This window comes from Alosa sapidissima, chromosome 8 (genome assembly GCF_018492685.1).
Source record: "Alosa sapidissima isolate fAloSap1 chromosome 8, fAloSap1.pri, whole genome shotgun sequence".
In the NCBI taxonomy this organism is placed as follows: Eukaryota; Metazoa; Chordata; class Actinopteri; order Clupeiformes; family Clupeidae; genus Alosa; species Alosa sapidissima.
In genome coordinates, this window is record NC_055964.1 from 19971204 (window position 1) to 19999151 (window position 27948).

The window sequence follows — 27948 nt, forward strand, 5'->3', positions numbered from 1 at the left end:
GGATTGAAGTCCTGCATACAGTGCGTGTTCTAGCCATAGACAGTAAAAGAAAGGTTCTAGCACGAATGTGTGCTTACAATGTAGCCTACGTTCTAGCTCAATTGTCGACCATCCCACGTCGCAATGTTTTGGTTTGTAAGTATTACATCCAGGAGGGGGAGCCACAGACCATACCACCCAGAGCTGAGCCCATCTTTGATTATAGCAGTCTCCTAACCACAGGTAAATATAACTGCATGCACATAGTTGTTGGGACTCTAAAGCGATTTACAAAACATTTAATTATTTTATTTTTTCATACATGCCGTTGTATCGACATGAACATCTAACATAAACTGTAGATTTGACGATAATGGACAGCCAGACTATGTGGCAATTTCCCCGCTGAGAGGCGTATGCGTGCGGTGATTGTCTTGTTTTGAGTCCGAGGATTCCAAGAAGTCATCGTGAGAAGTGGAGGCCTCTGGGTAATGATAGTAACATCTCTCAAAAATGAGCCGTTTGTTTACGCTTGCTGGTAAAGTTGCTTCAAGTGTGTCTTATCTGTAGCTAATGTGGTCGTGGCGGTTTTTCTTAAGGGGAAAAAAACGTAAATAGGCGAAACGGTGGTCAACCAAGGCTCAGACATTATCTTCTTAGTTAAGCTGCATAGCTATGCTAGATGCTAGTCAACTCTGGGTTCATTTAACGTTATCCATTGGTTTGATCAGATATGAATAAACCGAGCACATCTTGTTTTGATTTTTGTGCATTCATATGAACGTTCATAAACTGTACACACTACCATTGACAACGCCTTACAGCTGCAGATATATGTAATTACAAGCCAACATTCCTAGCGTTGTATTTATGCTTTAACGTTAGCCATTTAACGTTGACTAGCTTTCTGTGCAGAAGTTGATTCAAAGCAGTGGCTAAACGTGAGCTATACAACATCCTTTACAGTGGCTAGCAAGCTAATCTATGCTAAGCAATGTTCTTCTAACAAGTTACGATTCGTACACAATCTAGGAAGCTGTTATTGAATCCATCTTACTTTAGACATTTGTAAGTTAACTAACTGATCTAACGTATCGATCTACCAAGCATAGAACTGATGATTGTAGGTTGCGAGTGAGGATAGTGAACTAGCTAATGTTATAGCTAACCAGCTAACGTTAACAGGTATTGGATGTTGCAAGGCAGTTAGCAAACTACCCCTTCTGTTGCAAAATACTGACGTTATAGTTAGTTGCCCCAGCATCTCTTAGTAATGACACAGTTAGACCATTTTGTTATAACGTAACGTTATATGTTTTCATCGAACATGATGTTGATCTGTTTAGCAAATTGACTAACGTTAGCTAACGTTATGGTTACAATCAGTAACGTTAACAAACTTCATCGTACATCCTTGTTGCAACCACGGAAATATAAACGCTGAAATCGTAATTTTAGTAACGTTAGCCTAATGGCGAATGTAGCTATGATGTTTAACGTAAGTGTGTGCATTTTTAAAGTATGATAACATATTGCCCTAAATGCATTGAACTCATATGAGTTTAGTAGTTACAAGCGCACATATTTATGGTGAGTTGCTGACCAACAGCAACAGACGATGTATTAATCATTCATGTTGTTTGCGAAGTTTTAATTAATGAAAATAATAATAACAACGCTTGTCTGCTTAATTCCTCCATCAACTTATGAACTTTCTGAAGACCCACTGTCATGTGAGAGGAGGCCAGAGAGCTGTGAACACTGAGCAATCTGTGCGTCAACACAATTACCTGACCCTGTCTCCAGTATGAATGGGGATACGCCCCATGTCCCCATCACCACTGTAGCAGGAATCACTAGTCTCACAGACTGTAAGTATGCGCTAAGACATTCTAGTGAGGTGTTCTGGTATTGTAATAGCAGGTGTATTAGTGATTGTTTCATATATCTCCTTTTGTTTCTTGCAGTGTTGAACCAACTGCCCCTTCCCTCCCCACACCCTGCTACCACCACTAAGAGCTTACTGTACAATGGCAGCATTGCTGAGAAGGTCAGCTGTCTTCTGGCTTGCCAGGATGAGAATCTGGTGGCTCAGCTGTCTCAGAGTCTCAGCCAGGTGTCCACTGAACACATGTAAGTATCTCCAGTTCTCCTCCGAGTATCATGCTGTGAGAAAATATTTATGTTAAAATGAGTTAATCCCTGTTCCCACTGTTTGCAACAATATACAGGTATCTAATGTAATAAACACTTTCCTAATAAGGTAGTTACTAAAAGTAACAAATACTTCATGAATGGTCCACAAATAAAGTTGTCACACCACTTTGCATTTAAACATAAATCAAACTGTGTACCCAATAGAGAACTGAAGAACAACCTGGGCAGAGATGACTTGGAAGGTGATATGCCAGTCCTGCTACAGATTGTTCTGTCCAGGAGCCCCAATATCTTCAGGGAAAAAAATATGCCAATTCAATATGGGACTCCAGATGGTAAGTGACACATTTTGCGTAACTTTTTTTGTAAAATCAAAATGTACTCGCATATTTCAGATATACACAGGAGAGATGGTAAAATCCTTGTTCTATGGATAGGCGATGTCACACAGCAACCAATCAACAATCAAGTCTATTTACTGTCAAAAACAAAATCACTAAGAAAGCAACTTCTGTGGGCAAAAAAACCCCACCACCAACAGAACAGCCTTACAGAGTATTTCACTAGGGTTAAGCAGGCACCTTCCTTCATCAGTGTTTCATTGAATTAGGCCCATGACAACTCCAGAAGGCTCAACAGTGGTGTCCTAGACCCACCCCCTCGCCACACTTTAATAAACAAACTTAAATGTGAACTATTATCCCAAGTCCGATATAGTAATAATGTGATGTATCATTAGATTTCCTTATACCCACAAGTATTTAAATACAAACATGTGGTTAGAGGCCCACTTCAAAGCAATACAGCATCTTTAGAAAGATAGAACATAGTAAATGCATTGTGCCAATGTAGCTCTGGTGTTTTCATATTTACAGGCACAAGGCAGCCTATGACGCCACAATATAATGTAACCCAGAATGCCATGCAGAACAGCCCAGCCACATCAAATTACCAGCCTGCTTCCATGGCACAGAGCCCAACAAGGTGAGTTTAAAAATAGAGTTTGACACAGTCTCCACCCTACAGAAGTAGGCTTATCAATGTTGTGATTCTTTGTAAGCTAAATGCTTTGTTACATTCTTTAAATTTTGAGTCATTAGCATGGTTGTTTGTCTTGGGCTATATTTCTTACATTACCTTCTGGTTGCGTTTGTAGTGGGTTTGTCCCCCAGCAGACGGGTCCGGGCAGCAGGTTTCCCCAGAACAGCCATGTGTCCAGCCCCTACACACCTCAGAGCCCAGCCCCGTACATGCAGTACCCTCATCCATCTGGCTACAATCAGCAGCAACAGATGCAGCAAGGTGAGTGCTCATGTCAGAATAAACATGTTTCATACGTATCAGCAGAAAAAAATATGTTCTCTTCTTCTACAAACAGACTTTTTTTTCGATTGCACAGATTGAATGTATGTATTAAATGTACGTTTCATTAATGAACCATTAATGCTAGTTGAAAACAAGTAGGATTCATTTTAATTCGAGTAAGATATGATAATGTCTCAGAGTAGTATGAACTGAATTTTGTTGTGCAGCTGTTTTTTTGGCCACATCAAAATATGATAATTTGTCGGCCAACACCTTGTATTTGTTTAAATCATGTGTTGTCATGCTTGTATTATTACAGTGTCTGTACTGAGCCCTACAATCCCTGGTGGCATGAGGAACATTCATGAAAATCAGGTATTTATTCAGTTCACATGGGTATTATCGAATCAGACAAGACAATTAAATTGATGTTTCATGGAATTAATCTATTCATTATTTTAATTCTGCCAACAATTTAATTACCAGTGCACTGGATGGAGATGAGATTTTTAAAAACTAAATATCCCATTGGCGTAAATGTTTGTTAGGTTGACAGGTCAGGGGGGTATTCCAGGAAGGAGGTTTAACAAACACTAAGATAAAACTTAACCTCTGGGATGTCTGAACCCGTGGCGACTAAACCCGAGCTGTCAGTTCCAAAACACCGGTTACCAATTAGTTCAATCAACCCTATGTTAATTAACCTAGAGTTGTGCACATTCACGACCTATTGAGAGTCGAAACCATGAGTGAAAACGACGAAATGAAGAGCACCTTATTTTTCAGAGATGGAGTAACAAGTTCTCCTCGAGGCTTACGAGGAGGAGAGAGCTGTAATAACAAAAAAGCAATACTTGAGCATCTGCCAAGAATGACACCTTGCTTGGCAGAGAATAGCCTAACTGACTGTGTAAATGCGTACGTTTACGATAGCCTATTAATGTCAAAAGCACAATATATTAAATAGTTCAGTGGACATTATGTATTGACTGCTTTGAATTATGCTTTTCTTAAACTAGTCTACCTTGTCAGAAATTGAATGGGTCAAGTTCTCCTGTAATTGCACATATTGCACAAGTTAGAGCCTACGCATTAATTAGCCTGTAGTGGATATGATAATATTCCAATAAGGTATAGGTCTAATGCACCCTCCTGGCATTGTGTACTGACCCTGGCCATTTCGCCTCCACGTTTGTGATAAGATTTGACGCATCACATATCATCTGGCAATTATTAAAATAAAAATGTGTTTTAAACACCAACACCATTAAGAGAGCATCCAAAAATAAGTGGCGTATCCATTAGACCTACTTGGACATGTATGCTGTGGAAACCTATTGACATAATCTGCCTCGTTTATGGATGACGCTTTAATGGGCACTTACATCCCATCCATGGAGCCGATGTTAGGAATGCCTGAAATAGCCAAGCAAAGATATTTTCGGTGCAAATTTGGAAAAATTAAAATAGGTGATGCTGACCTGCCAGTTGGTGAAACTACACTTTAATGACCCTCACAGGTTTGTGGCCAGGAAAATGAATGAAGTTGCGCGGGAACCATACCTTGGAAATCCAGAGTTCTCGTGAGAACACAATTTGAATTTGCTCAGCGAGTCACTCTGGCAATCAATATTGATGCTCATTACCCATGCCCTTGGAGCCGAGCTGTACCAATCACATCGGTGTATATGATATAGGTGGGCCAGAGGCGAGCTAAACAGATGACGGCAGTAAACATTGCTCGTAATGTTATCCAATTGCGTCAAAGTCCGGAATTAGTCAGTAAACATTGGTCGTAGTGTTATCCAATTGCGTGCAGTGATTTTTTCAAATGCATGCTTGGTGCCGCCCCTCGAATTGGGCCATTTTCATTACTCATAGCCAGACCCTAAATCTTTCTAGATTTGGGTCTGGATTTCCAGGCTACAGGAACCGCTTTAGTGGAAAGTAAACTCTACCACCGACAGTTGCTTTGCTGATATGCTCTGCGTTTCCAACACTGTACAAAAACTCCCAGTCAAAGAGTGATCGCCGATGCACATAGTTTGGAGAAAGGCAAAAAGTGTAGCCTATTTAAAAAATATTTTATCCCAAATGTCATCAGCATTCTTAACCAAACCAAATGACAACACACATACCTGACTGGGCTGACTTTCTATGCCTATTTAAACTTATTTATGAAATTTCTATATTTGTTCCTTTTTTACCGTAGCTTACTTGTTTTAATGATATCTTTAATGTGTCTGAGATGTCTGTATGTCCATCTGTCTTGTATGTCTGGACGGGCCAAAGACAAATGTCCACCATGGTATAGGCTACATTAAAGATTGATTCTATTCTATTCTAATTGATCCACAATGTAGGAATGAGGAATGTTTTTCAAGTATATTAAGGATTCCTCTGAAAAACGCATAAATACACTGTCAGTAGTATCTTTGTGATAAACGGTCGCGCTCTCGCCTTTTGGTAAAGAAAGGATATTATATGTCGTGGCCTTATTACCCTCTCACGGTGAATACAGGGGTTTCCCCGTTTACCAACAAAACTAGATGCGCGCGCAGCCGTGGGTCAGAAGACGCTTGGTGGCCGTCCACAACGTTATAAACTTAACCTAAATAGTCAGCTGCTGTAAGCTACAATCGGATTTTTTTGTATACCCCTGTTGTCTCAATGATAATAACATCTCATTTCAGACTATATTTCAAAGTTTGCCGTTCATTTGCATTATTACTATAACATTGTATTTTGTAGGAATATTGAACATATTTAACATTCTCTAACCATTGTGATTTCGAATTGGTGCAGTTTTCAGCACAAAAACTCATTTTATTATTTTGCTCTTTTGCATTGCTCTATGCTGCTTTCTGCCTCTTGGTTGAGCACGCATGTTTTCGTGACGTTGTATGGAAATCCACGCACGGATGATTTGTGATTCGGACCTTCCTCAAAAGGAAACGCCATTGTGTGACAAGTGTCAAAACAGCTGAAAATAACCTGAACAAAACCTACCCCCTACCAGGTTAGGTACATAGCCTGACCATTTTGGAACTGAAATCTCAGGCGTTACCCAGTAAACCCGCTTTCTGGAATAGCTTCTACACCCCAGGTGTTCTTTCTTAGGTTCTGTCATTAGTTCATTGTCTGCGCATGAGTCTGAAGTAAACCGTTAGAAATGTTGGTCCTCAGTGAGGTGTAGCTGCTAACGTTATTCCAACATAATTCAGGAAGTTACGAACCATAACGTTGGTAATTATGAAACGGTATTTAAAGCACTTTAAGATAAGTTTAAGGTAATTTAACAGGGTCATCAACAGGTAGGCAGTCAAAATCAGCTGTCCCGGTTTCCCAGAATATGATATGTTATAACGTATGTTAGCATAACCTTAGCGGTTACTTTTGCACAGCTAGAATCTAACGTTAAGGTCATTGGTTATCAAGATAGCTGCTAGCCATCCACTGTAAGGAAACAAGTTTTCATGTTTACGTAAGCTTAAAATCTGTTGATGTTATGCATCAACCTATAGATAATTCTTCATGTGGAAAAGTTTAAGAGACTATTTTAGCATTAAAGTTAAGGTTAATAAGTTATGCTAACATTGTGATAACGTAAGCCTGCTGTGAGGTGATGATGTATAGCAGTTAACATTAAAGTTAAAGAGTTTTCCCTGTAACGTGTGCTTAACGGTAGAGACTTTAACGTTATATTGAGGACTATGGCACGGTACTTTCGGTATTCAAATGCCGTTACCTTGAAGAAAGTGGGTCTTTATGTATCCGTGATTGTTCGCGTCATGTTAACGTTACATGTAACATTAACTCAAGATCCTCTCTGGATACGTCCTGCTGGTGAGGTCACATGATGAGTGATCTGAGATCACGTTGATCAAAATGTCTGTCTTTGAACTCTTTGTGTTGTGAATTGGTATACTAAACCACTGCGTTTACTGTTTGTATGGGATATTTCCAGGAGAGGGACCAGTCCTTAAGAAACCCCTCACTTCCTTTAAGGTCACCACAGGCAGTGTGCTCACCACCAGACAGAGATGGAATTCCCAAAGGTGAGAAAAAAACTGCCAGAAGAGTCTTTTTCTCTTCAGAATGCTTGCAAAAATTTGTAATAACTAAGTAATAATTTATCGAAAATATGATCTGCTCAGACAAGGGGTACCATTTAACCAGTACATATTCATTTATGAAATTAATAGATTACCGGTAATCGGCAATATACTGTGAACCACAGATGCAGTCACATTGCTCCACTCTTGTTTTTTTTTTCTGGTTCAGCTGCCTCCCGCCCACCGCTTATAATGCAGTCACCTCCGCAATACTCCTCACCTCAAGATGGCTTACCAGACCTCCTGCTCAACTCCCCTGACCACAAGCAGAAGAGAGGCAAGGTGACCCAAGGTGAACGCAGGCAAGCTGATAAGGCTGCCACCTACGACTTTATGGCCTCAGAAGATGAGCTGCCGTTCAATGCAGGGAAGGCAGGCCAGGGACTCATGCCAGGAGAGCCAGTACAGGAAAAAGGTGGGTGTTACTGCCGCATACCCAGGTGAATGGGTTATGCATCCTTCTTTTATCATTTTAGTTTTGCATCATTTGTCTGAATTAAAGATGTTTTCTTAATTTTAAAAAAAGTAGTCAAACAGGTTTTAAAATTGAGGTATTCAGTAGCCCACAATGTAGGCCTACAATTCAGTGTTGTTTCTCCAAAAGAAAGAAATGGACTGGATGCTCTGTTTTATGCTAACTGAAATCTCTATCTGCATCTCTAGCAATGACTAGTGAGTGTTTGATCTTGAAGATGCGGTGCGCAAGCTTACCAATGACCAGTGACTTGGGCAATATTTTATTGGGCGTGGCCAGACAAAAGGTTTAAGAACCACTGATTTATGTAACAATACATGTTTTAAAGTTAGCTTTGAAAGTGAATAGGTGCTGATGTTCAAATAAATACACCGTGTTCCAAATTGTGCAAATTGTGCAATTTATTGTGCAAATTGGATTTAAGTGTCACAAACATTACTTTTTTGTTTTTCAACTAAACTCATGGATGGTATTGTGTCTCAGGGCTCTTTGGATCATTGAAATAAATCTCAGACACCTGTGATAATTAGTTTGCCAGGTGAGCCCAATCAAAGGAAAACTACTTCAGAAGGATGTTCCACATTATTAAGCATGCCACAGGTTTTAAGGAATATGGGAAAGAAAAAGGATCTCTCTGCTGCTGAAAAGCGTGAAATTGTGCATTACCTTGGACTAGGTATGAAAACATTGGATATTTCCCGAAAACCTATGCGTGATCATCGTACTGTGTAGAAATTTGTCGCTGATTCAGAGCACAGGCGGGTTTGTGCAGACAAAGGCATAATAAGGAAGGTTTGTGCCAGACAAATTCATAGGATTCAGAGTAGCTGCTAAAATGCCATTGCAAAGTAGCAAACAGGTATTTGACGCCGCTGGTGCCTCTGGAGTTCCACGAACCTCAAGGTGTAGGATCCTGAAGAATTTTGCAAGTGTGCATAAACCTACTATTCGGCCACCCCTAAACAATGCTCACAAGCAGAAACAGTTGCAGTGGGCTCAGGAATACATGAAGACTAATTTTCAAACAGTTTTGTTTATGGATGAGTGCCGTGCAATCCTAGATGATCCAGATGGATGGAGTAATGGATGGTTGGTGAATGGCCACCATGTCCCAACAAGGCTGAGACATCAGCAAGGAGCTGGCGGAGTCATGTTTTGGGCTGGAATCATGGGGAGAGAGCTGGTAGGCCCCTTTAGGGTCCCTGACGGTGTGAAAATGACCTCGGAAAAGTATGTAGAGTTTCTGACTGACCACTTTCTTCCGTGGTACAAAAAGAAGAACCATGTCTTCCGTAGCAAAATCATCTTTATGCATGACAATGCACCATCTCATGCTGCAAAGAATACCTCTGGGTCATTGGCTGCTATGGGCATAAAAGGAGAGACTCATGGTGTGGCCCCCGTCTTCCCCTGACCTCAACCCTATTGAGAACCTTTGGAGCATCATCAAGTATAAGATCTATGAGGGTGGGGGGCAGTTCACATCCAAGCAGGTCTGGGAGGCTATTTTGACATCCTGCAAAGACATTAAAACAGGAACTCTCCAAGAACTCACAAGTTCAATGGATGCAAGAATTGTGAAGGTGATATCAATGAAGGGGTCCTATCTTAACATGTAACTTGGCCTGTTAAGATGTTTTTGATTGAAATAACTTTTGATTTAATTATATATGACCTAATGCTGCAAATATTAAACAAATGACCATTTTTAGTTCTTTACAACCTATACAATGTCTTGACACACTGTTGTGCATAATCATTTGGAACAGTGCAGTTTGAGTTTTTTCTTTTTGAAAAAAAAAATACTGTTATCATTGGGAGGTTTGTTCAATAAAATTGGAATTATACGGTTGATGACTTAAAAATTATACTGACTGTCATTTGCATCAACTATTTAGGAAAATCTGATATCTGAATAATTTGGAACGCAGTGTGGGCATTATATTATCCATTGTGTGTCAGGGTATGAGGACATCTTGTGCTCTTTGCTCTTGAAGTTTATGTGATTTGACTTTCATTTCAGACAAACCGCTTAAAAAGCGGAGACCGGACCCTCACCCTCAGGACCCTGGAGCGGTGGAGGACCAACTCGGCACCCAGATGGCCCCTCAGGAGGCTGGCGCGGCTGATCACGGCACCACTCGACAGCACTCCCACTCGGATGCCCAGAGGTTGCAGGAACAGTCCCAGCAGGGCCCGGGAGTCTCCAGCTCGAGTAGACTCCGGCAGTCGGGGTCACAGAGGAACATTCCGGAAGGGGAGAGAGACAGGAAAGAGGACCAAGGAACGCAGCAGAGGGACATTGTCAAGGGCTCTGCACCCGTGGTGGTGCTCCAGAAGCTGTCCCACGAGGAGGTGCAGAAGCTGATTAAGGAGAAGCACAAGAGCCCCAGAAGCTCACACAAGCACCATCACCACTCAGAGCGCTCCAGCAGAGGTATGTGAAGGGATTCACAGGCCGTAAATGTTTTGCTGTTCATAGGCCTAGTTGTTGATGGGTAGTGTGGAAATTCTTGTAATAAATTGTAGTTATTAAGTGAGAGTTGCTTCTGCTGAAGCCATATAACGCTCAACAGTCAACACCCATGATGGATATTTAGCACCTGTGTTATGTTTTACAAGCTATTAGCTGAACTAGAAATGTATTTGTTGACTTGGAGGCTCCCAAATGGCTAGTCCCTTGGGCATATCTGTTTTCATTTTTGCTGCGTTCAACTTGGCTATGTCAGAACTTGGCACAGCTGCAGTATATGCTCATTAGTTATCAGGCGGGCAATACTGTGCCACAAGGGACAGTAAACTTGTTGAAGCTCTAACTGAAATTTTGCCACTGATAAGCTCTTACAAATACAGTAATAACACACTACTGCTGAGAATCATAACGTTTGGCTTTACCTGATGCTCACTTTGAACAGTGTAGACGTGACTGTAATACGGCACAGCTAGAACCCTTGCGTGTCTCTCCTCTCAGACATGCAGGCAGGGATGGACTCCAGCGCTGCTGACAGGGTGAAGCTTGGCAAGCGCAGACGAGGCGCAACCAATGACAGACCCAGATATGCAGAGGTCAGCTCTGGAGATGACAGCGAACCCGAGCGAGACTGTAAGTAGACGTATTACAGTGACACACATAATATTTCGTAATGTAGATTGTCTGACGGTGTGGCACAAAGCCATCTAAATGGATTTTTGGCATCAGACTGCCTAAAACTCAGTTGTGTTTTTAAATGAAAAACAAAGAATGACTTTTCCCCAGTTGGATTTCTTTGACCATTGTGAGTCGAGTGAGCTCCTAACCAGTTTGTGTTTATATTTTTGTTCCCAGCTGTGAGGAAGCGCCAGAGGAAGGACAATGACAGAGCCTGGGAGTACGAGGAACCCGAGTCCAGGAGAGGCATAAGCTCACGCAGTCGCTATGGAGACCGCAGCCCTGACTCCTCCGACCGGGACTCACCGCCTCCTCCCAGCCTGAGTGATGGTGAGTATGGGGAATGCCCTGCCTACAGCACAAGGAGTTGAACACCTCTCCTGTGTCTATCTAAAATGACTTATGCAATCTTCAGTACCATCAGATCAGATGTCTTGTGAGATCTTGTGAGATCTTATTGTTACTCCAACTCTCCATGTTGAGAGTTGTTGATGGAAGTAGAATCCTGTGTTGATTTTAGAACGACATATTTAGAGTCTAAACTGGTGTGTTCTGTGTTTTTGCAGTTGCAAGGAGTCTCCAGAAGAAAGAGAAGCAGAAGAAAAGAAAGGCATATGAGCCCAAGCTCACACCAGAAGGTAGCCAACCTGTTTTTAATTTACTGAAGGTTCTGTATCTATATTAAGCACTTGAATTGGACGATTGTATTGACATGATGTCTTTGCAGAAATGATGGAGTCATCCACCTTTAAGAGGTTCATTGCCAGTCTGGACAGCATTCTAGAAAACCTTGAGGACGTTGACTTCTCTATACAGGGTGAATAGCTTGGCCTATCTTGGCCTAGCCATACATTTCCTAACATCTTTTAATTATTTATTAGTAAGGTCAACATACCTTAGTTTTTTTTTTTAACACATCTATTGTTTGAGCCATTCAGAATTCTAGCAGAGATCTGAACCCTAAACTCACGCCCTTTTTTTCATGCTTGGCAGATGATGATGAAATTCCACAGGAGTTGCTTCTGGGCAAACAGCAGCTGAGTGAGCTAGCCAGTGAGTCAGCCAAGATCAAAGCCATGGGCATCACCTGCAAGGTAACAATGCCTGAAGAGCTCAGCAACACATAATTTCATTCATACTGATTGTAATGAATGAGTTTGTGTATTACCTTTTGACTTTTTCTGTCATTGCCATTGCCAGATTCCATCTGAGAGACTGGTGAAGGTGTTGAGCATGTTGGAGAAGAACATTCAGGATGGGGGCAATCTCTCTACCTTGATGAACCCTGTGAGTTCTGCTGAGATTATTCTTAACACACTGTTGATAATATTGAAGATTTCTGCTACATATGAAATGTTCATCAGCGGCACTTGAGATCATCTGAAGGGCGAAACCCAGAGAGAGCCGATGAGAGAGAAAGGACACAGTGAGGGAATTGATGGAGGTTTCAGTTACATGTTAGAAATGGAGAATTTCCCTCTTAGATGTTCATGTTTCATGGTTCAGTAGTTCTAGAAAGGGGGGATGTTTTACAATGTCAGGAAAAGTGACTGGGGAGCCTGGAACTTTCAGAGGAGCCTTGGAACCCCTGATCTGTCATTTAGTCACATTGCATCTTCTGAGCGCCCGTGTCTGTCCTCACCCAGGAGAACGACACGGAGGATGAGGAGCGCCTGTGGCGGGACCTTATCATGGAGCGCGTCACCAAATCAGCGGACGCGTGCCTGACGGCGCTCAACATCATGACGTCGCCGCACATGCCCAAGGCCGTCTACATCGAGGACGTGATTGAGAGGACCCTGCAGTACACCAAGTTCCACCTGCAGAACACGCTCTACCCCCAGTACGACCCTGTGTACCGGGTGGACCCTCAGGGAGGTGAGGAGACTCCGGGACACCTTTAGAGTGGACAGTCTTGTGATCTGATGCCGGTCTTGTAGACACGGGGTAGGGTAGGGGTGTAGGTATGTCATTGGTATTTACAGCTTAGGTGTAATATGGAAAATCCTCTGGTGGCATTTCTCAGCTCTTGGAACTACTGGAGTTACTACAGTAAAGATAGATACATGGATGCTCACACAGACACACAGACACACACACACACACACACACACACACACACACACACACACACACACACACACACACACACATTATTAATCCCAAACATCTACAAACTGAAGCTTTGTGCTGTTTGTTGCAGGAGGTCTGTTGACTTCCAGAGCCAAGCGGGCGAGGTGCTCGACGAGCAAGCAGAGAGTCATCATCATGCTCTACAACAAAGTGTGCGACGTTGTGAGCAGCATCTCTGAGTTGGTTGATATCCAACTGTTGACAGACACCACAATCCTGCAGGTATGTGCCTCTGAATTCACACTTCTCTTTCTCCGTCTCTAGCTCTTTCCCTTTTTTTTTCTCTCTCTCTCTCTGTTTGTGTGTCTCCCTCTGCCTTGGTGTCTCTGTCTCTCTCCATCCTTCTCACTCTGTCCTTCCCTTGCCACTAGCGATCTGTCTGTTTAATGGTCTCGCTCTCTTACTTCCTGACAGGTGTCCTCCATGGGCATCACGCCCTTCTTTGTGGAAAATATCAGTGAGCTGCAGCTGTGTGCCATCAAGCTGGTGACCGTGGTGAGTTTCCTCCTCTCACAGCCTCAGTAAGCTCAGGAAAAACAACCATTATGCTGCTGTCCCAGTTAACACTTTCACACGGACCCAGAAGGCCCGATGTCCGATTGCAGAGGCGCGCTGAAAGCAGTAACCACACGCTTGGGCGGCTCTGCTGCTGTATCATCATGCTGTCATCATCCTCGCTCACTGACTTTGTTCTGGTGCCCAATCAGGTGTTCTCCCGCTACGAGAAGCACAGACAGCTGATCCTGGAGGAGATCTTCACCTCTCTGGCCAGACTGCCCACCAGCAAGCGCAGCCTCAGGAACTTCAGGTGACAACCACCACACCCTCGACACCCCCAACCCCAACGAAAAACACCCCAACACACACACACACCACACACACACACACACACACACACACACACACACACACACACTGGCTGACATGCTATGCTTCACATCCTCCCCCCTACCGCAGTGTTGTACCCAGTAGGTGTTAAGCAGATGGTTAGGCCGTGAGACACTAACGCAGAGCTGTGTTGACGGGCTGTGTGCTGACAGGCTGAACAGCAGCGACGCGGACGGTGAGTCCGTGCACATCCAGATGGTGACGGCCCTGGTGCTGCAGCTCATCCACTGCGTGGTCCATCTGCCCTCTGACCAGGACTCCATTGAGGAGAGTAAGGTAAGAAATCCCCACAGTCACTGGTCCATCAGCCCCTCCAAGAACACACCAGTCAGGTAGCAGTAGTAGCATAGCTGGCAAATAATCACTTATAACCTGACATATGGCCAGTGCTTCTCAGTATGGGGAAGGCCCCAATAGTGGGGAATAGACATGACAGGTGGGGCGTTAGGCACAAAAGAACAAACTTTCTCCTGTTCCTATCTTTAATAATGCCTTTTCTTTTTTGACAAGGAAGATCATAGATTCAAAACAAAATAGGCACACACAAACATAAGAGTCATTAACAGACTGACATATGAATTTGACTAATATCTGATCCAGTGGACTGAGACAGGATATGTAGGCTGATGTGGAACTAAGATAAAAAAGTATTTTAACGTTACCATTTTGCCGGGTTGATGGGGTCCGGTGGGGCTTGAAAATTCCCCACCTTCAAATAGGGGAATGACAGAAAAAGTTTGAGAACCACTGCATATGGCCTTGATTCATTGTTATAACCATGCAAAATGAATTGAGCTGGTAGGTAGGTAGAAATAGATCCGTTTTTTTTCAATGGTGTAAAGTTTATTCTTGTGTCCACAGATGGATGAGGATGTTCTCATCAACACCTCCTATGAGACAGCCAGGAGGACAGCCCAGAACTTTCTCTCTGTGTTCCTCAAGAAGTGAGTTCACTTTCTCTGTTGTCTCTGAGTTTGGCATGGTGTGTATGAAGGGGACATGGTGGAGGTTAATCCCACTGTCTGTGATGTCTCCTCAATCCTCTAGGTGTGGGAGCAAGCAGGGGGAGGAGGACTACCGGCCACTGTTTGAGAACTTTGTGCAGGATCTGCTGTCCACCGTCAACAAGCCCGAGTGGCCAGCAGCCGAGCTGCTACTCAGTCTGCTGGGGAGACTACTGGTCAGTTCCTCACTAATAGTATCCATCATCACAACACAGACACACACACAGACACACACACAGACACACACACCCTCATTGGAGCTCTTATTCCTCTTGTCTTCTTACCTATTTACTCTTCTTACATATTACATCTTTCTATCATTTTAATCACAACTACCTGTTGTAGCCCTAACTCTCTCTGTTCTTGTTTCAGGTCCACCAGTTCAGTAATAAGCAGACAGAGATGGCTCTCAGGGTGGCCTCGCTGGACTACCTGGGCACCGTGGCGGCCAGGCTCCGCAAAGACGCAATCACCAGCAACATGGACCAACGCACCATAGACCGCATCCTCAAAGAGGTACAGGCCAGAGCAACCTCCCCCCACACATACATACAGACTTTACCACTCAAGAGTTAATTCAATGCAGGGCAATAAAAGGCAGCACAGAATGTGATCCTGCATGAACTGGTAAAATTTAGTTTTAGCCTGGGAATGGGGGTGGCTACGCAAGGGAAACTGGTAATTGGTGTTACCTCATTAAATGTGTCACCGGTAATTACATGTGTTGCTGAATTTAATCACTTTGAATTCATTTCCACTTCATTTCCACTCTAATGAATCACCTCGTCTGCTCCCTCCATGCCCTGAGCTCTGACTCTTGATCTTTGCCTTTTGCGTCCTCTCTCTCCAGACCTCAGGTAATGATGAGATCCAGCAGCTCCAGAAGGCTCTGCTCGATCATCTGGAAGAGAATGCAGAGACTGCACCTGCACTGATTGTGAGTTATCTTGATGTTTCTTTTGCCCCCTTGTTCTAGTAGTTTGCACTCCTCTCTTTGGGAAAACGTTGGTAAATCTGGGTAACCATGGCCCGATGTGTCACTGTGGTTTAAATTCCCAATACAATACTGTCTCAAAAAAACAGTTGAAGACATTTATTTATTTCCTTGCTCCCGTAAGCCAGCATATTCACATACATCTCTACTGATGTCAGTGCTCATTCAACACTGGATATGTCCGTTCATCTCCTCATTTCACCACTTTGTTGTTCAGTTTGCGCGTAAGTTCTACATAGCGCAATGGTTCAGGGACTCCACCACGGAGGCGGAGAAGGCGATGAAGAAGGGCCAGGAGAAGGAGAAGGACGAGGACGCCACGGAGGGTCGGCGTCACGCCAAGGAGCTCAAGAGCACTGGGGAGATCATGCAGCGGGCCGAGGCCCGCAAGAAGTTCCTGCGCAACATAATCAAGACCACTCCTGCCCAGTTTAATACACTCAGGTACTTACAACATCCTTTTAAAGACATCTGTTAAATGTGGTTGCAATTTGGTGGGTTGTTAATAGCATCCCTAACCCACACAGGAGAACCTTTTTAATATACAATATTTTCTCGTGCATTGTGTATAAACCGCAGGACAGCGTTTTTACGCAGATTAAAAAACTTAATTAAACAGGACCATGTATTAACCCTAGTGCTCAATAGCCCAGTGCATCAGAATCAGATCATGCTTTAATCATAAAGAAGAATGAAGAAAATAAAAGCATTCCCATGTATAGCCTGCTCCTGTGTATTAACCTCATAGCTGAAGAAATTTGGCAAAATCATGGTATAAACCTTGATTAATAGGCAGGAAATTAGGGTATGTATGACCACTTGTCCTAAGCGGTATCAAACCACATTTCATGTTCCTGCATCCTTGCTGCCTACAGAAAAAAAAACTCTGGGCATTTTTTGTAACATACTATTTTTATACTTTATGCACACATGGGTTAACAGTTAAAGTAGGAAAGTGCACAAACATCGTTAAAATGCATTGTTAAAAAATGCTCTCTCTATCATCACCTTTATATCACTGCTTACGTGTGAATAGAAACATGATTCAGTACATGATTTTGTCACCTTCTCTTCACTAGAATGAACTCAGACACTGTGGACTATGATGATGCGGGCTTGATTGTGCGCTACCTAGCCTCTATGAGGCCATTCGCACAAAGCTTTGACATCTACCTGACCCAGGTGAGAATTTGTCACACTGGACAATGCTGTCATTTATTTGCATCCCTCCAAACCTTTCCTTAGAGGCTGTAGTGCAGGTCGTCTGGTCAGTCCTTTCCCTGATGGGAGCAACATGTCTGTTTGCTGTTGCTTTTACAGATCCTGAGGGTCCTGGGCGAGAGTGCCATAGCCGTCAGGACTAAAGCCATGAAATGTCTGTCCGAGGTGGTGGCCGTGGACCCCAGCATACTGGCACGGGTGAGCAAGCTCTCTTTACCTCTAATTAAACAACCTGTATTACTGTATTTTTATAGTAATATATAAGTATTATGTATTTTGTAACTATATTTTGTATTTATTTAGAATGTATAGGGAAGATTGCAGGGTGTCTTTCAGTAGTCTGAAGCTGCCGTATGCTCTCTCTCCTTGCAGAAGGACATGCAGAACGGGGTTCACGGGCGTCTGATGGACTCGTCCACCAGCGTGCGGGAGGCTGCAGTGGAGCTGCTGGGCCGCTTCGTGCTGAGCCGCCCCCAGCTCACAGAGCAGTACTACGACATGCTCATCAAGAGGATACTGGTACGTGCTCATTCCCCAGCAGCCTGCTGGATGTGAAGAGCCTGCAAAGCTCCGTCTGTTCACAGTTCTAGCTCTAGATGGGCAGGGTTACTGTGGCGTGTTAAATTCTTAAAATCTAAAGATGGCTTTTCCTGTGGAACCTAAGTGTGTTTCACAAATGGTTTTGGACAATTGGGCAACACGTTTGGGATAAGAGATTTTTGACAGGCTTATTATAACATTAATTAATCATTAATAAGCCCTTTTATTTCCATAATGTTGCTCACAGCTACTTTGTTGAGCATTCCCCAGTGTGCGTTTGTAAGTTTGGCTGACTCAGCAGTGCTCTTAAGAGAGGTGATGGCAGCTGCTCATGTTTTCTCCCTGCTCTCTCCTCAGGACACGGGCATCAGTGTGAGGAAGAGGGTGATTAAGATCCTCAGAGACATCTGCCTGGAGCAGCCCACCTTCAGCAAGATCACCGAGATGTGTGTGAAGATGATCCGCAGGGTCAATGACGAAGAGGGCATCAAGGTGACCCAAACCTACTGCTGAACAGCAGCCACACTTGCGGTCATTCCGATATGTTTTCCATATATTTAATCTATTCTCTTTCCATGGAAAGGCAAAATGAGTTATCTGCATTTGTCTTAAAAATGCTTAGATTATCATGGTGATCACCATTAAGCTGTAAGCTATTAAGGCATTTAGAGGGTGATGGGTAGTTTTTTTGTTCGTTTGTTCGTTTAGTTTAGATTTTTTGTAAATTGTTGTGTTTTTTTTTTGACCACTTTTTGTTTGTTTGGTTTTTGACTCACAGAAACTGGTCAATGAGACATTCCAGAAGTTGTGGTTCACCCCAACTCCAGGCAACGACAAAGAGGCCATGAACAGGAAGATTCTGAACATCACAGATGTGGTGGGTGCACATAGTTTCAGTGGACTTGTGTTTGCATTGTTCCTCTAGTGTGTCTTTGTAGATTAAAATGATCTTTAATATTCAATATTGCTGATATATTGTTTTTGTTTTATAAATGCAACCTTTCAAAATGAAATCCTCATAGGTTGCTGCTTGCCAAGACAGTGGTTACGACTGGTTTGAACAGCTTCTGCAGAATGTAAGTGTCCAAGAAATAACATAATGGGACTCCCGTTGAGGAGACAAATTTATATGGGCTCTGCTTTATCTACAATAAATGTTTAAAAGTGCTGTAATATGTGTCCATTCCTTCTTGTGTCTCAGCTGCTGAAGTCTGAGGAGGATTCCTCCTACAAGCCCACCAGGAAGGCCTGTGTGCAGCTGGTTGACAGTCTAGTGGATCACATCCTGCGCTATGAGGAGTCCCTCTCAGGTAACAGAGGAAAAACATGACGTGTTAATAATCTACACTAGCCATGTGTCAACCAATGCTATGGTTTCCAGTGGTGCTTCCTACAGTTGAATGAAAGCAGATGTAGATGTAGTACACTGCAGTTTTAGAATCCAAGCAAAAGCTCATCACCATCAAATGTTCAGTCAGTCAAGCCAGGGCAGCTAGAACTGGCATGTTTACACCACTACTTTGCTGTTGGATGAACTCAGAGCACCCTCTTTTTGTCTCCTGCAGAGCATAAGAATGTGAACTCCACTCGGCTTGTCGCCTGCATCACCACCCTCTATCTGTTCAGTAAAGTCAAGGCCGACTTCATGGTCAAACATGCCATGACTATGCAGCCCTACCTGACCACCAAGTGTAACGTAAGATAGCTTTTCACTATTCAACCCATTACCATAACAACACTGGATATATTTATAAATCACCTTATTATGCCTATTTGTACGTTGACTTTACATTCAGTGATGGTCTCAAAGGTCTCATTGATGGCCTCTCATTTCTGTAAAATAATGTTTGACAATGTTGGTGGTGAATTGCAGTCCACGAATGACTTCATGGTGATCTGCAACGTGGCGAAGATCTTGGAGCTGGTGGTGCCTCTGATGGAGCATCCAAGTGAGAGCTTCCTGACCACAATTGAGGAGGACCTGATGAAGCTCATCATCAAATATGGCATGCTGGTGCGTCACCTTTTAGACCTCAGAAAAAACTACAAGGAGGCACTTCTTCACAATTTCGAGGACTTACATTGCTTTGGTTCCTGAAAGCTTGTTCTTTTATTCCGCAGGTGGTCCAACACTGTGTGAGCTGCCTTGGTGCAGTGGTCAACAAAGTGACACACAACTACAAGTTTGTTTGGGCTTGTTTTAATCGATACTACGGTAAGCTCAACACCTCTGATGTTTACATTTGATGCATAATAAAGTACCTTCAGTCAGTCGTACATCGCAGAACCTCTGGACATTCAATGAATATCAATGAATGTCCAGTGAGGAATTTCCTGCTTAGGGATGTGCTCAGTGAGTTCTCAGTGATGGCTGGGTGATGGTTTGTGGTGCTGCTCCACAGGTGTCCTGACCAAGCTAAAGGTCCATCACCAGCAGGACTCCAACCACTCCATAACGGACGCCAAGCGTCCGATCCTGATGCGCTCCCTCTTCACTGTGGGCGCTCTGTGTCGCCACTTCGACTTTGACCTGGAGCGCTTCAAGGGCAGCAGCCAAGTGAGTTCTTATTGGGTGACGCATCCTGCCTTCGGTGTTGATGGTTGATTCTTTGTTTCAATATTTATCATAAAATTCATTATTTTTAAAAAACATATTTTCTAGATTGTTATCAAAGAGAAGGTTCTGGAACTCCTTCTGTACTTCATAAACAATGAGGATGAGGAAGTGCAAGTGAAAGCCATCATTGGTTTAGGTAAGAATAAAAAAAGTACATAACATCTTTTTTCCATTCCTTGAGGCAAAATGCAAAATCACACTGCAAAAGACACTTAAGACACTTAATGCTGTGTATTTAAACTAGAAGAGCACTTGGAGAGCGCAGACCTCTGCCAAGGCCAAATTCGTAACGCTGAATTGGTAGAGCCACCCTGTCGGAGCTGCTCCAAAACTAAACGGGCTCTTCTATAGTCCATGCTTCACCTTTCCATCACATTTCATGAAAACCAGGCCAACGTTTCTGTGTAATCCTGCATACATATAAACAAAAACATAAACAAACCGCACCAAAATCATAGGCTCCTTGACACAAAGAAGTAAGTGTTATATTGATCAGATATTGTGTTCTGAACACTAGTTTCACCACAAAGGGCTTTTAATACCTAAACTGCAACTGCAATGCAACTGAGTAAAGAAATGGATAATGTAATTTACACACTGCGAATAGGCAGTGGTTTTATGCGCAGGAAATACCTCTACTTTCCCTTAGACATACATCAATACAGCATTTATACTCCCGTGGGGTTCGTAAGCAGAGATATGGTGTAAGCAAAACAATAGGAAGGGCCCGCCACCACTATATTAGTGCATCACTCATCTCTGTATAACTTCACCTGATCTGTTCCCTCCATCGTCTCACCTGTGCTGTCCTCGTCTGACAGGCAACCTGCTCATCATGCACCCCAGCCAGATGTTCATTCCCGAGGTGAAGCGCCTCTACAACGGGCTATTGTCTGACGTGAAGAGCCCGGTGAACCTGAAGATCCAGGTGCTGAAGAACCTGCAGATGTATCTGCAGGAGGAAGACATGCGCATGCTGGAGGCTGACAGGGAGTGTGAGTCTCTTACGCACCCGCACACCAGTGGCGTCTGTCGCCAGATGGATTCTATATGATTTATGCGTTCCTTACGTTAGACATGTTGCGCCATAGTCCAGTATAGTACTCTTTTGATCCTGTGAGGGAAATTTGGTCTCTGCATTTATCCCAATCCGTGAATTAGTGAAACACACAGTGAACACACAATGAGGTGAAGCACACACTAATCCCGGTGCAGTGAGCTGCCTGCTACAGTGGCACTCGGGGAGCAGTGAGGGGTTAGGTGCCTTGCTCAAGGGCACTTTAGCCATTCCTACTGGTCGGGGTTCGAACCAGCAACCCTCCGGTTACAAGTCCGAAGCCCTAACCAGTAGGCCACGGCTGCCCCCAGTATGATAAAGCAGGCAGTAAAGCTGCATGTGCTGCAGCCAAGTTGTCACTCTGCATGAACCTTGATCATCTCCCAGTTTATTGGCAGCCCATGACGGTCTACAAAAGGTTTAGCCTTCCCCAAGATATGATGTAACATAAAGCATATAACCTCTGTCAGAGCGAGGGCCAAAGATGCGTAAAGGACCCTGAGCGCTGACCTCTGACCTTTGTGTCTTGGTCTGACCCTCCTGTGCTCAGGGAACAAGCTGTCCAAGCAGGAGGACCTGAAGGAGATGGGCGACATCACGTCGGGCATGAGCAGCTCCATCATGCAGCTCTATCTGAAGCAGGTGCTGGAGGCCTTCTTCCACACACAGTCCAACGTGCGTCACTTCGCCCTCAGCGTCATCGCCCTCACTCTCAACCAAGGCCTTATCCACCCTGTGCAGGTACGGATTTATTGTGGAGTTGCTTTGCATTGTTCTAAAATTCCATTGACTATTTATTTATTCTGTTGTATATAAATAACCTGTTTATGTACAAAGAAAATGCTTATTCATGCTTCTCATTCTCTCTGTGTGTAGTGTGTTCCGTACCTTATTGCAATGGGAACAGACACAGAGCCAACTATGAGGAACAAGGCAGACCAGCAGATAGTGGAGATTGACAAGAAATACAGCGGATTCATTCACGTAAGTCACAGTCCACAGTTCACTGAAACATAAGACACAACTGACCCCGTGCAGGTGTTTACTCTGTCTATGGGCTGGACCAGCACCTTTCTCCGCTAGTTGTGAACAATTGACAGATGGATATATGAACAATTCTTAACTCCGTCCCCTTAGGCACTTGTATTGCCAAAGCAGTCCCCAGATATAGGACATTGAATCCAATAATGAACATGCACATCAACAGTATGTCTCTCTCTTCACCCCTGCAGATGAAGGCTGCGGCCGGGATGAAGATGTCCTACCAGGTGCAGGAGGCCATCATGGCCCAGCGTAAGGGCATCATCCGGGGCTTCCGTCAGGAGGAGTCCATCAGCGCGCTGTGTGCGCAGCTCTACTCCATGGTGCGCAGCAACAGGCAGCACCGCCGCGCCTTCCTCATCTCGCTCCTCAACCTGTTCGATGACACCTCGGTGAGTTGGCCTCTTCGCCCCCGGAGAGGGGAGTGTGGGAGGGACATGGCGATGGAGACAGACCTCCCACTGCAGTTACAAAAGGGCATTTCCAAAATGCACCTCAGTGAAGAAAGTTGAGTTCCCTGGGAGTGTGTCTCATTACCCTTGGCACTGCTAGTCCAGCACTCCTCCAGTTGACTTTGATTTGAAAAGGAAAGACAGGTAAATGAAAGTAGTGGAGTTCCCTGGGAGTACTTGTGTCTCATTACTTTTGGCATTGCTGGTGCAGCACTCTTCCAGTTGACTCGGGTTTAAAAAAGGAAAGACAGGTAAATGACAGATGATTGCAAGAGGGCTGCGTCGGCCGTGAGTATTTAGTGTGGACTGAGAAGTGAAGTTCTCGCCGGGCCAACTCACGGCTGCAGTCTGTGCGGTCGCTCAACCTCTGCTCTTGGCCCTGTCCGAAGCACCTGCTCCTTCTGCTCTCATGACGGCTTAATCAGCCAAATGTGCTCTGCTTGAGTAGGGCTGGAGCCAAACGCAATGCTGCACACTCACTCACTTTTCCCGCCACTGTCTGGCAGGAGGGAGACGTGTGGCTCATGTTCAGAGACAACGCTCAGACAGACAGACAGACAAGCAGACAGACAGTATTTTTATTAATCCTGTAGGACATTCTTGTGCCCGAATTCACTCATAATTTCAGGGGTGTGATTCTTCCGTTTTTAAACGGAATTCCGTTTTTTTTTACTTGAAAATGAGACCCACGCAATTCGTATAGATCCGCTGAGATTTGTTTTTGGGGGGGGGGGGGGGGGGGTCCTGTCGGTCAAAGGTAGGCTATTCTGTATTACACAGGCCATTATGCATTATGTAGGCTATAACAGGCCGCCGACAATGACAACGGGCTTTGTGCTTCACATCTTTCCGAATATCACGCCGCAAGTAGTGTATTCTGTTTACTAGTGGATTTCATTGAAAGTGAAAGTAGACGGGTTGATCAGCTGCGTTCTGAAGAATGCTTGATTCAAGTTCAGTGTGTGTGTGTGTGTGTGTGTGGGGGGGGGGGGGGGGGGGGGGGGGGGGGGTTGTCACTCCGTATATTTTCCTTTTTTTGTACCTTTGCCAATCACACCCCTGATAAATAAATGAATACAACTACATAAGGCTGTTACTGTTGTTTACAACAATGTTTCCATTTAAATTACGGTAGGGAAGAGTTGTACAGTGTGTCCATGTGCGGCTAACGTGAATGTGCTTTTATCGGCCCTGCAGAAGGTGGAGGTGAACATGCTGCTGTTTGTGGCCGACAACCTGGCCTACTTCCCCTACCAGAGCCAGGAGGAGCCGCTCTTCATCATGCACCACATCGACATCAGGCTGTCCGTGTCTGGCAGCAATCTGCTGCAGACCTTCAAAGAGGTGCTCACTCATCCGTGTTCACTACCCGTCATACACATGCATAAGCTCTCTCTCTCTCTCTCTCTCTCTCTCTCTTTCTGAAACAGACTCCCCAAATGTGCTCTTTTACACACTACACAGTCGCTATCAGTCCCCATTATGACCTTTTATGTCTAAGTTCTTTATTTGAACACACTTGCTTTGATAACTGTATAATATTGTCTCCCGCTGACTTCTGCTGTTTCTATACCCCCAGTCGTTGCGGAAGCCCGGTCAGCCGGAGAAGAAAGAAAAGGAGCGACAGGCCAATAGCACCGCGTGGGACGTGGACGTGAGCGAGGAGGAGCTGGACAACCCTGACGTCGATGTGGACAACGACGGCACAAAGGAGAAGCCTCCAGAGGAGGAGCAGCAGGAGGAGCCGCCGCCGCCGCCGCCCGTCGACAAGAAAGCCGACGCCGAGTCGGAGTCCGACTCCGACTTGGAGGACGTGGACGTGGTGATGGAGCGGCTGCCGGAGGACACCATGCCCCTGATGGAGTTCGCCCGCGCCTCGCAGGGCATCCTGCTGCTGCTGGTCCTCAAGCAGCACCTCAAAGCTCTCTACGGCTTTTCAGACGGGTGAGCTGCCTACCATAACTACTGCACACAAGAGCCAACCTGTTTGTAGAATAATGTAGTTGCAAATCTGGTCCTGAGCATGTAATCAGCCAATCAGCGATGTTCAGGTTAAACTTTATTAAGTTGCATATTAGAAGCTCAGGTGTGCTGCAGTATTGGCATATAGTTTCATAAAAGCACAGATAAGGAAAATGAATTAACCATTGAGCAGGTGGAAATAAAACGACCAATTAAGCCAAGTTATTACAAGAAGAGGGTGAAAGACTTAACTAGTTTTTAAAGGCTGTTAATGACTCTTTTGCCTGCTTGTTTCACAGCAAAATCCTCAAGTACTCCCCCACAGAGTCAGCGAAGGTATACGACAAGGCTGTCAATCGGAAGGCAAATATTCACTTCAACCCTCGCCAGACCCTCGAGTTCCTGTCCAACAATGTAGCCAACGCTGAGCTCACTTTCGAGCTCAAGAAGAGGATCGTCCAGCAGTTCCTCGACGTGAGTTGCCCATCGCACATACTGACGATCTCCAAATTAGCGTCATTTTACTTCAGTTCTAAAGTTGTGCTATAATTTCTGTAGGCCTCTGCTGGGTCACCAAACGTTTTCTGCATAATCATGTCTGCTATTGTCTCACTGTCTCCGGTTTCCTCCCGTCTCCAGTTTAAGTTGCTGATGGACCACCTGGACCCAGATGAAGATGAAGAGGGAGAAGGAGAGACAGGTGCTAACGCCCGGAACAAAGCCATCAACGCCCTGCTGGGGGGGTCTGGCCCCAGTGCTGGCCCGGCTCACAGCCCCCGGAATCACGCAGCGGACACGGAGGAGGATGACAGCGACACCGAAGACAGGACCCCTGGGGTAAGACACCACTCAGGGACACAGTATACAGTATTATGTGCTCATTACTAGAATAGTTTACACATATGCAGTTGCTATCAAGGCTTCAGAAATATTTCTTTACTTTTTAGTAAAATGATACTGATCTGTATGACATCTAGATCTTGAATGGTTTGGTCTCAGTTGTCTTATCTAATTTAATCCCTCCGCTCTCCTCTTCACCTTTCCTTGTATTTCCAATATCTTTGTCTACCATTTTGCTGTCTCCAGGCCAGGAAGGCAAAACGTGGGGGGGATAGCGGTGAAGCAGTGGGGAACATGTCTGAAAGCGTGGAGCCATCCGACTTGGTGGCCTTCCTGCGTCCGCAGTACAAGGACCGGCCTCAGATTGCCCGCGTGATACAGAGGACCGCTGACGGCTACAGCATCCGCTGGCTGTCTGGCTCCTACAACAGCCCCTGGACGGAGGCCAAGAGGCGAGAGGGACGCAAACAAGTGCCTTGGCTGGATACCATCAAGGAGTCGGATATCATCTACAAGAAACTCCCCCTGACCGCCAGCAACAAGTTGACCCACAAAGTAGCGCAGACGCTGCGGGCGCTCTATGCGTCCAAGGCCACCTCCAGCTAGTGAACCCCCAACCCCTCAATCCCAACCCAGGCCTGATCTCCCCACAAAACTGCCAAATCTCAGAGGCCACAATCCCAACACACTACTCCAGCGGCGTTACGGTGCATCCTTGCTTTATATTGTGCATATTTTTTTTTTGTTCATATATTAAATATATATTTAAAAGAAAAGAAAGAAAAAGAAAAAAAAAAGTGATCCCAGGATGCGGTTAAGGAAAATAATGTTTGAAAAACATTGTTGGGTGCTCCTTCGCTGTTGTGCAGCTGTCTGATTTCTACTTTGAGTGTACAAAAGTTTTCACATCAACACAAAAAATTCTTTATATATCTGAAAGGTAATGACATGTGTAAAAAGATGCAGTGAATATTGGGGGAATAAATTAGTTTCTTAACATTCTTATTGAAAATGAGACACAAAGTTCTTTTGGAGTAATAGAGCACCGAACGACTTTTATATTAGTTAGCTCTTCCATTTCTGTTCCATTTTGTTCCATTTTTTGTGTATGTCTATGCTGTACTATAACAGAGATATACTTTTTTGATGTAATTTATTGACGAAACCCTACGCATGCAGTACCTCTGAGCTACTCGAAGGGTTCCTTTTGTAAATGTACCTTTTGTTGTATTTAGTCTCTCTGGTTATCAAAAAGAAACAAAGACAAAAAAAAAATTCAAGCACTTGTGGCAGTACACATACTGCAATTCATTTTTTACTTGCATTTTTGTTATTATTGTTTATTTTTTGCTTTGGCTTCCCAGGGGGGCAATATAGCCCCTGTAAGCTATGGGTGGAGTGGATATATTCAGCACACTGTTTCAATTTAAAGAAAGAAAAACAGAATAAAAAATAATACTGTGTGCTTTTTCTCTCTGATCCCCATCATATCTGTCTCCCTTTTGCGTTACTGGAGTGCACAGGCCGTCGGCTTTTGTACGACACTAATTTGCCAACTGTTGGAAATCAAAACCGAAAAACCTCCTACCTCACATACCCTAGGTCTTAACGTGTGAGCAGAAGTGTAGAAGGTTGACAGTGTTCTCTTTGCAGCTAGTTTGATATTTAAAACAAGGACATTTATTTAAGCTTATGATAATATGATCGGAATGGTTTTATATGAAAGTATAATTCTTTTTAGCCACGTAGTTGAACTCTTGTATGGATTTTGGCAAAGAGCTATTAAAATAATATTGTAACTTAACAGACGCCTATCTTGCTTCTTTCTTTTCCTATGCAGTGCTGTGTAAATGTTTTCATGTGAGGCCTTTCTATTCTATTTGTTTTAACAGTATTGACTAGTTTATGCTGTCTCTTAGCAGTCTGGCAGCTGTCCTGCAGTGAAACAATTAGGATCATAATGATATAAATGTACTACTTGTACTACTTGTTAGTCCATACTTCATCACAATATGACTGT

At 44.1% G+C, this 27948-nt stretch overlaps 1 protein-coding gene and 1 long non-coding RNA gene across 4 annotated transcripts; one reads left to right on the forward strand and one right to left on the reverse strand.

Annotated features, from left to right (window-relative positions):
- Positions 1-1708: 1708 nt before the first annotated feature.
- Positions 1709-27732, forward strand: nipbla (NIPBL cohesin loading factor a). Of its 3 annotated transcripts, XM_042101069.1 has the most exons (46): positions 1709-1850; positions 1947-2112; positions 2341-2471; positions 3012-3120; positions 3293-3438; positions 3761-3816; positions 7409-7499; positions 7726-7971; positions 10055-10468; positions 11003-11134; positions 11357-11509; positions 11746-11817; positions 11907-11996; positions 12173-12273; positions 12380-12466; positions 12826-13057; positions 13383-13534; positions 13727-13807; positions 14020-14120; positions 14353-14476; positions 15062-15144; positions 15248-15380; positions 15577-15720; positions 16055-16141; positions 16416-16642; positions 17278-17380; positions 17519-17617; positions 17792-17938; positions 18317-18451; positions 18738-18836; positions 18982-19035; positions 19161-19269; positions 19525-19655; positions 19833-19973; positions 20081-20174; positions 20362-20516; positions 20622-20712; positions 21398-21571; positions 22184-22374; positions 22510-22617; positions 22866-23066; positions 24324-24470; positions 24706-25070; positions 25388-25562; positions 25728-25925; positions 26175-27732. In XM_042101069.1, the coding sequence occupies exons 1-46, from the start codon at positions 1787-1789 to the stop codon at positions 26532-26534; spliced, it is 6699 nt and encodes a 2232-aa protein (XP_041957003.1). In that variant the 5' UTR covers positions 1709-1786; the 3' UTR covers positions 26535-27732. The 3 variants fall into 3 exon arrangements, with proteins under 3 accessions (XP_041957003.1, XP_041957005.1, XP_041957004.1); XM_042101071.1 differs by lacking the exons at positions 1709-1850; positions 1947-2112; positions 2341-2471; ... (1 more) ...; positions 3293-3438; positions 3761-3816 and adding an exon at positions 6589-6687; XM_042101070.1 differs by lacking the exons at positions 1709-1850; positions 1947-2112; positions 2341-2471; ... (1 more) ...; positions 3293-3438; positions 3761-3816 and adding an exon at positions 6610-6755.
- Positions 1844-7402, reverse strand: LOC121715390. The gene is made up of 3 exons (XR_006033595.1): positions 7190-7402; positions 3274-3409; positions 1844-2145 (listed from the first exon to the last, which is right to left on the reverse strand). It is a non-coding gene; the product is annotated as an uncharacterized LOC121715390 (long non-coding RNA).
- Positions 27733-27948: the final 216 nt, after the last annotated feature.

What these genes read in the sequence shown, in the direction of transcription:
- nipbla (XM_042101069.1), top strand. Translation starts at nt 1,787, where the DNA reads ATGAATGGGGATACGCCCCATGTCCCCATCACCACTGTAGCAGGAATC. An exon ending in TTGACATCTACCTGACCCAG is followed by an intron (nt 17,381 to 17,518) that starts GTGAGAATTTGT and finishes TTGCTTTTACAG; the next exon opens with ATCCTGAGGGTCCTGGGCGA. An exon ending in AATACAGCGGATTCATTCAC is followed by an intron (nt 22,618 to 22,865) that starts GTAAGTCACAGT and finishes TCACCCCTGCAG; the next exon opens with ATGAAGGCTGCGGCCGGGAT.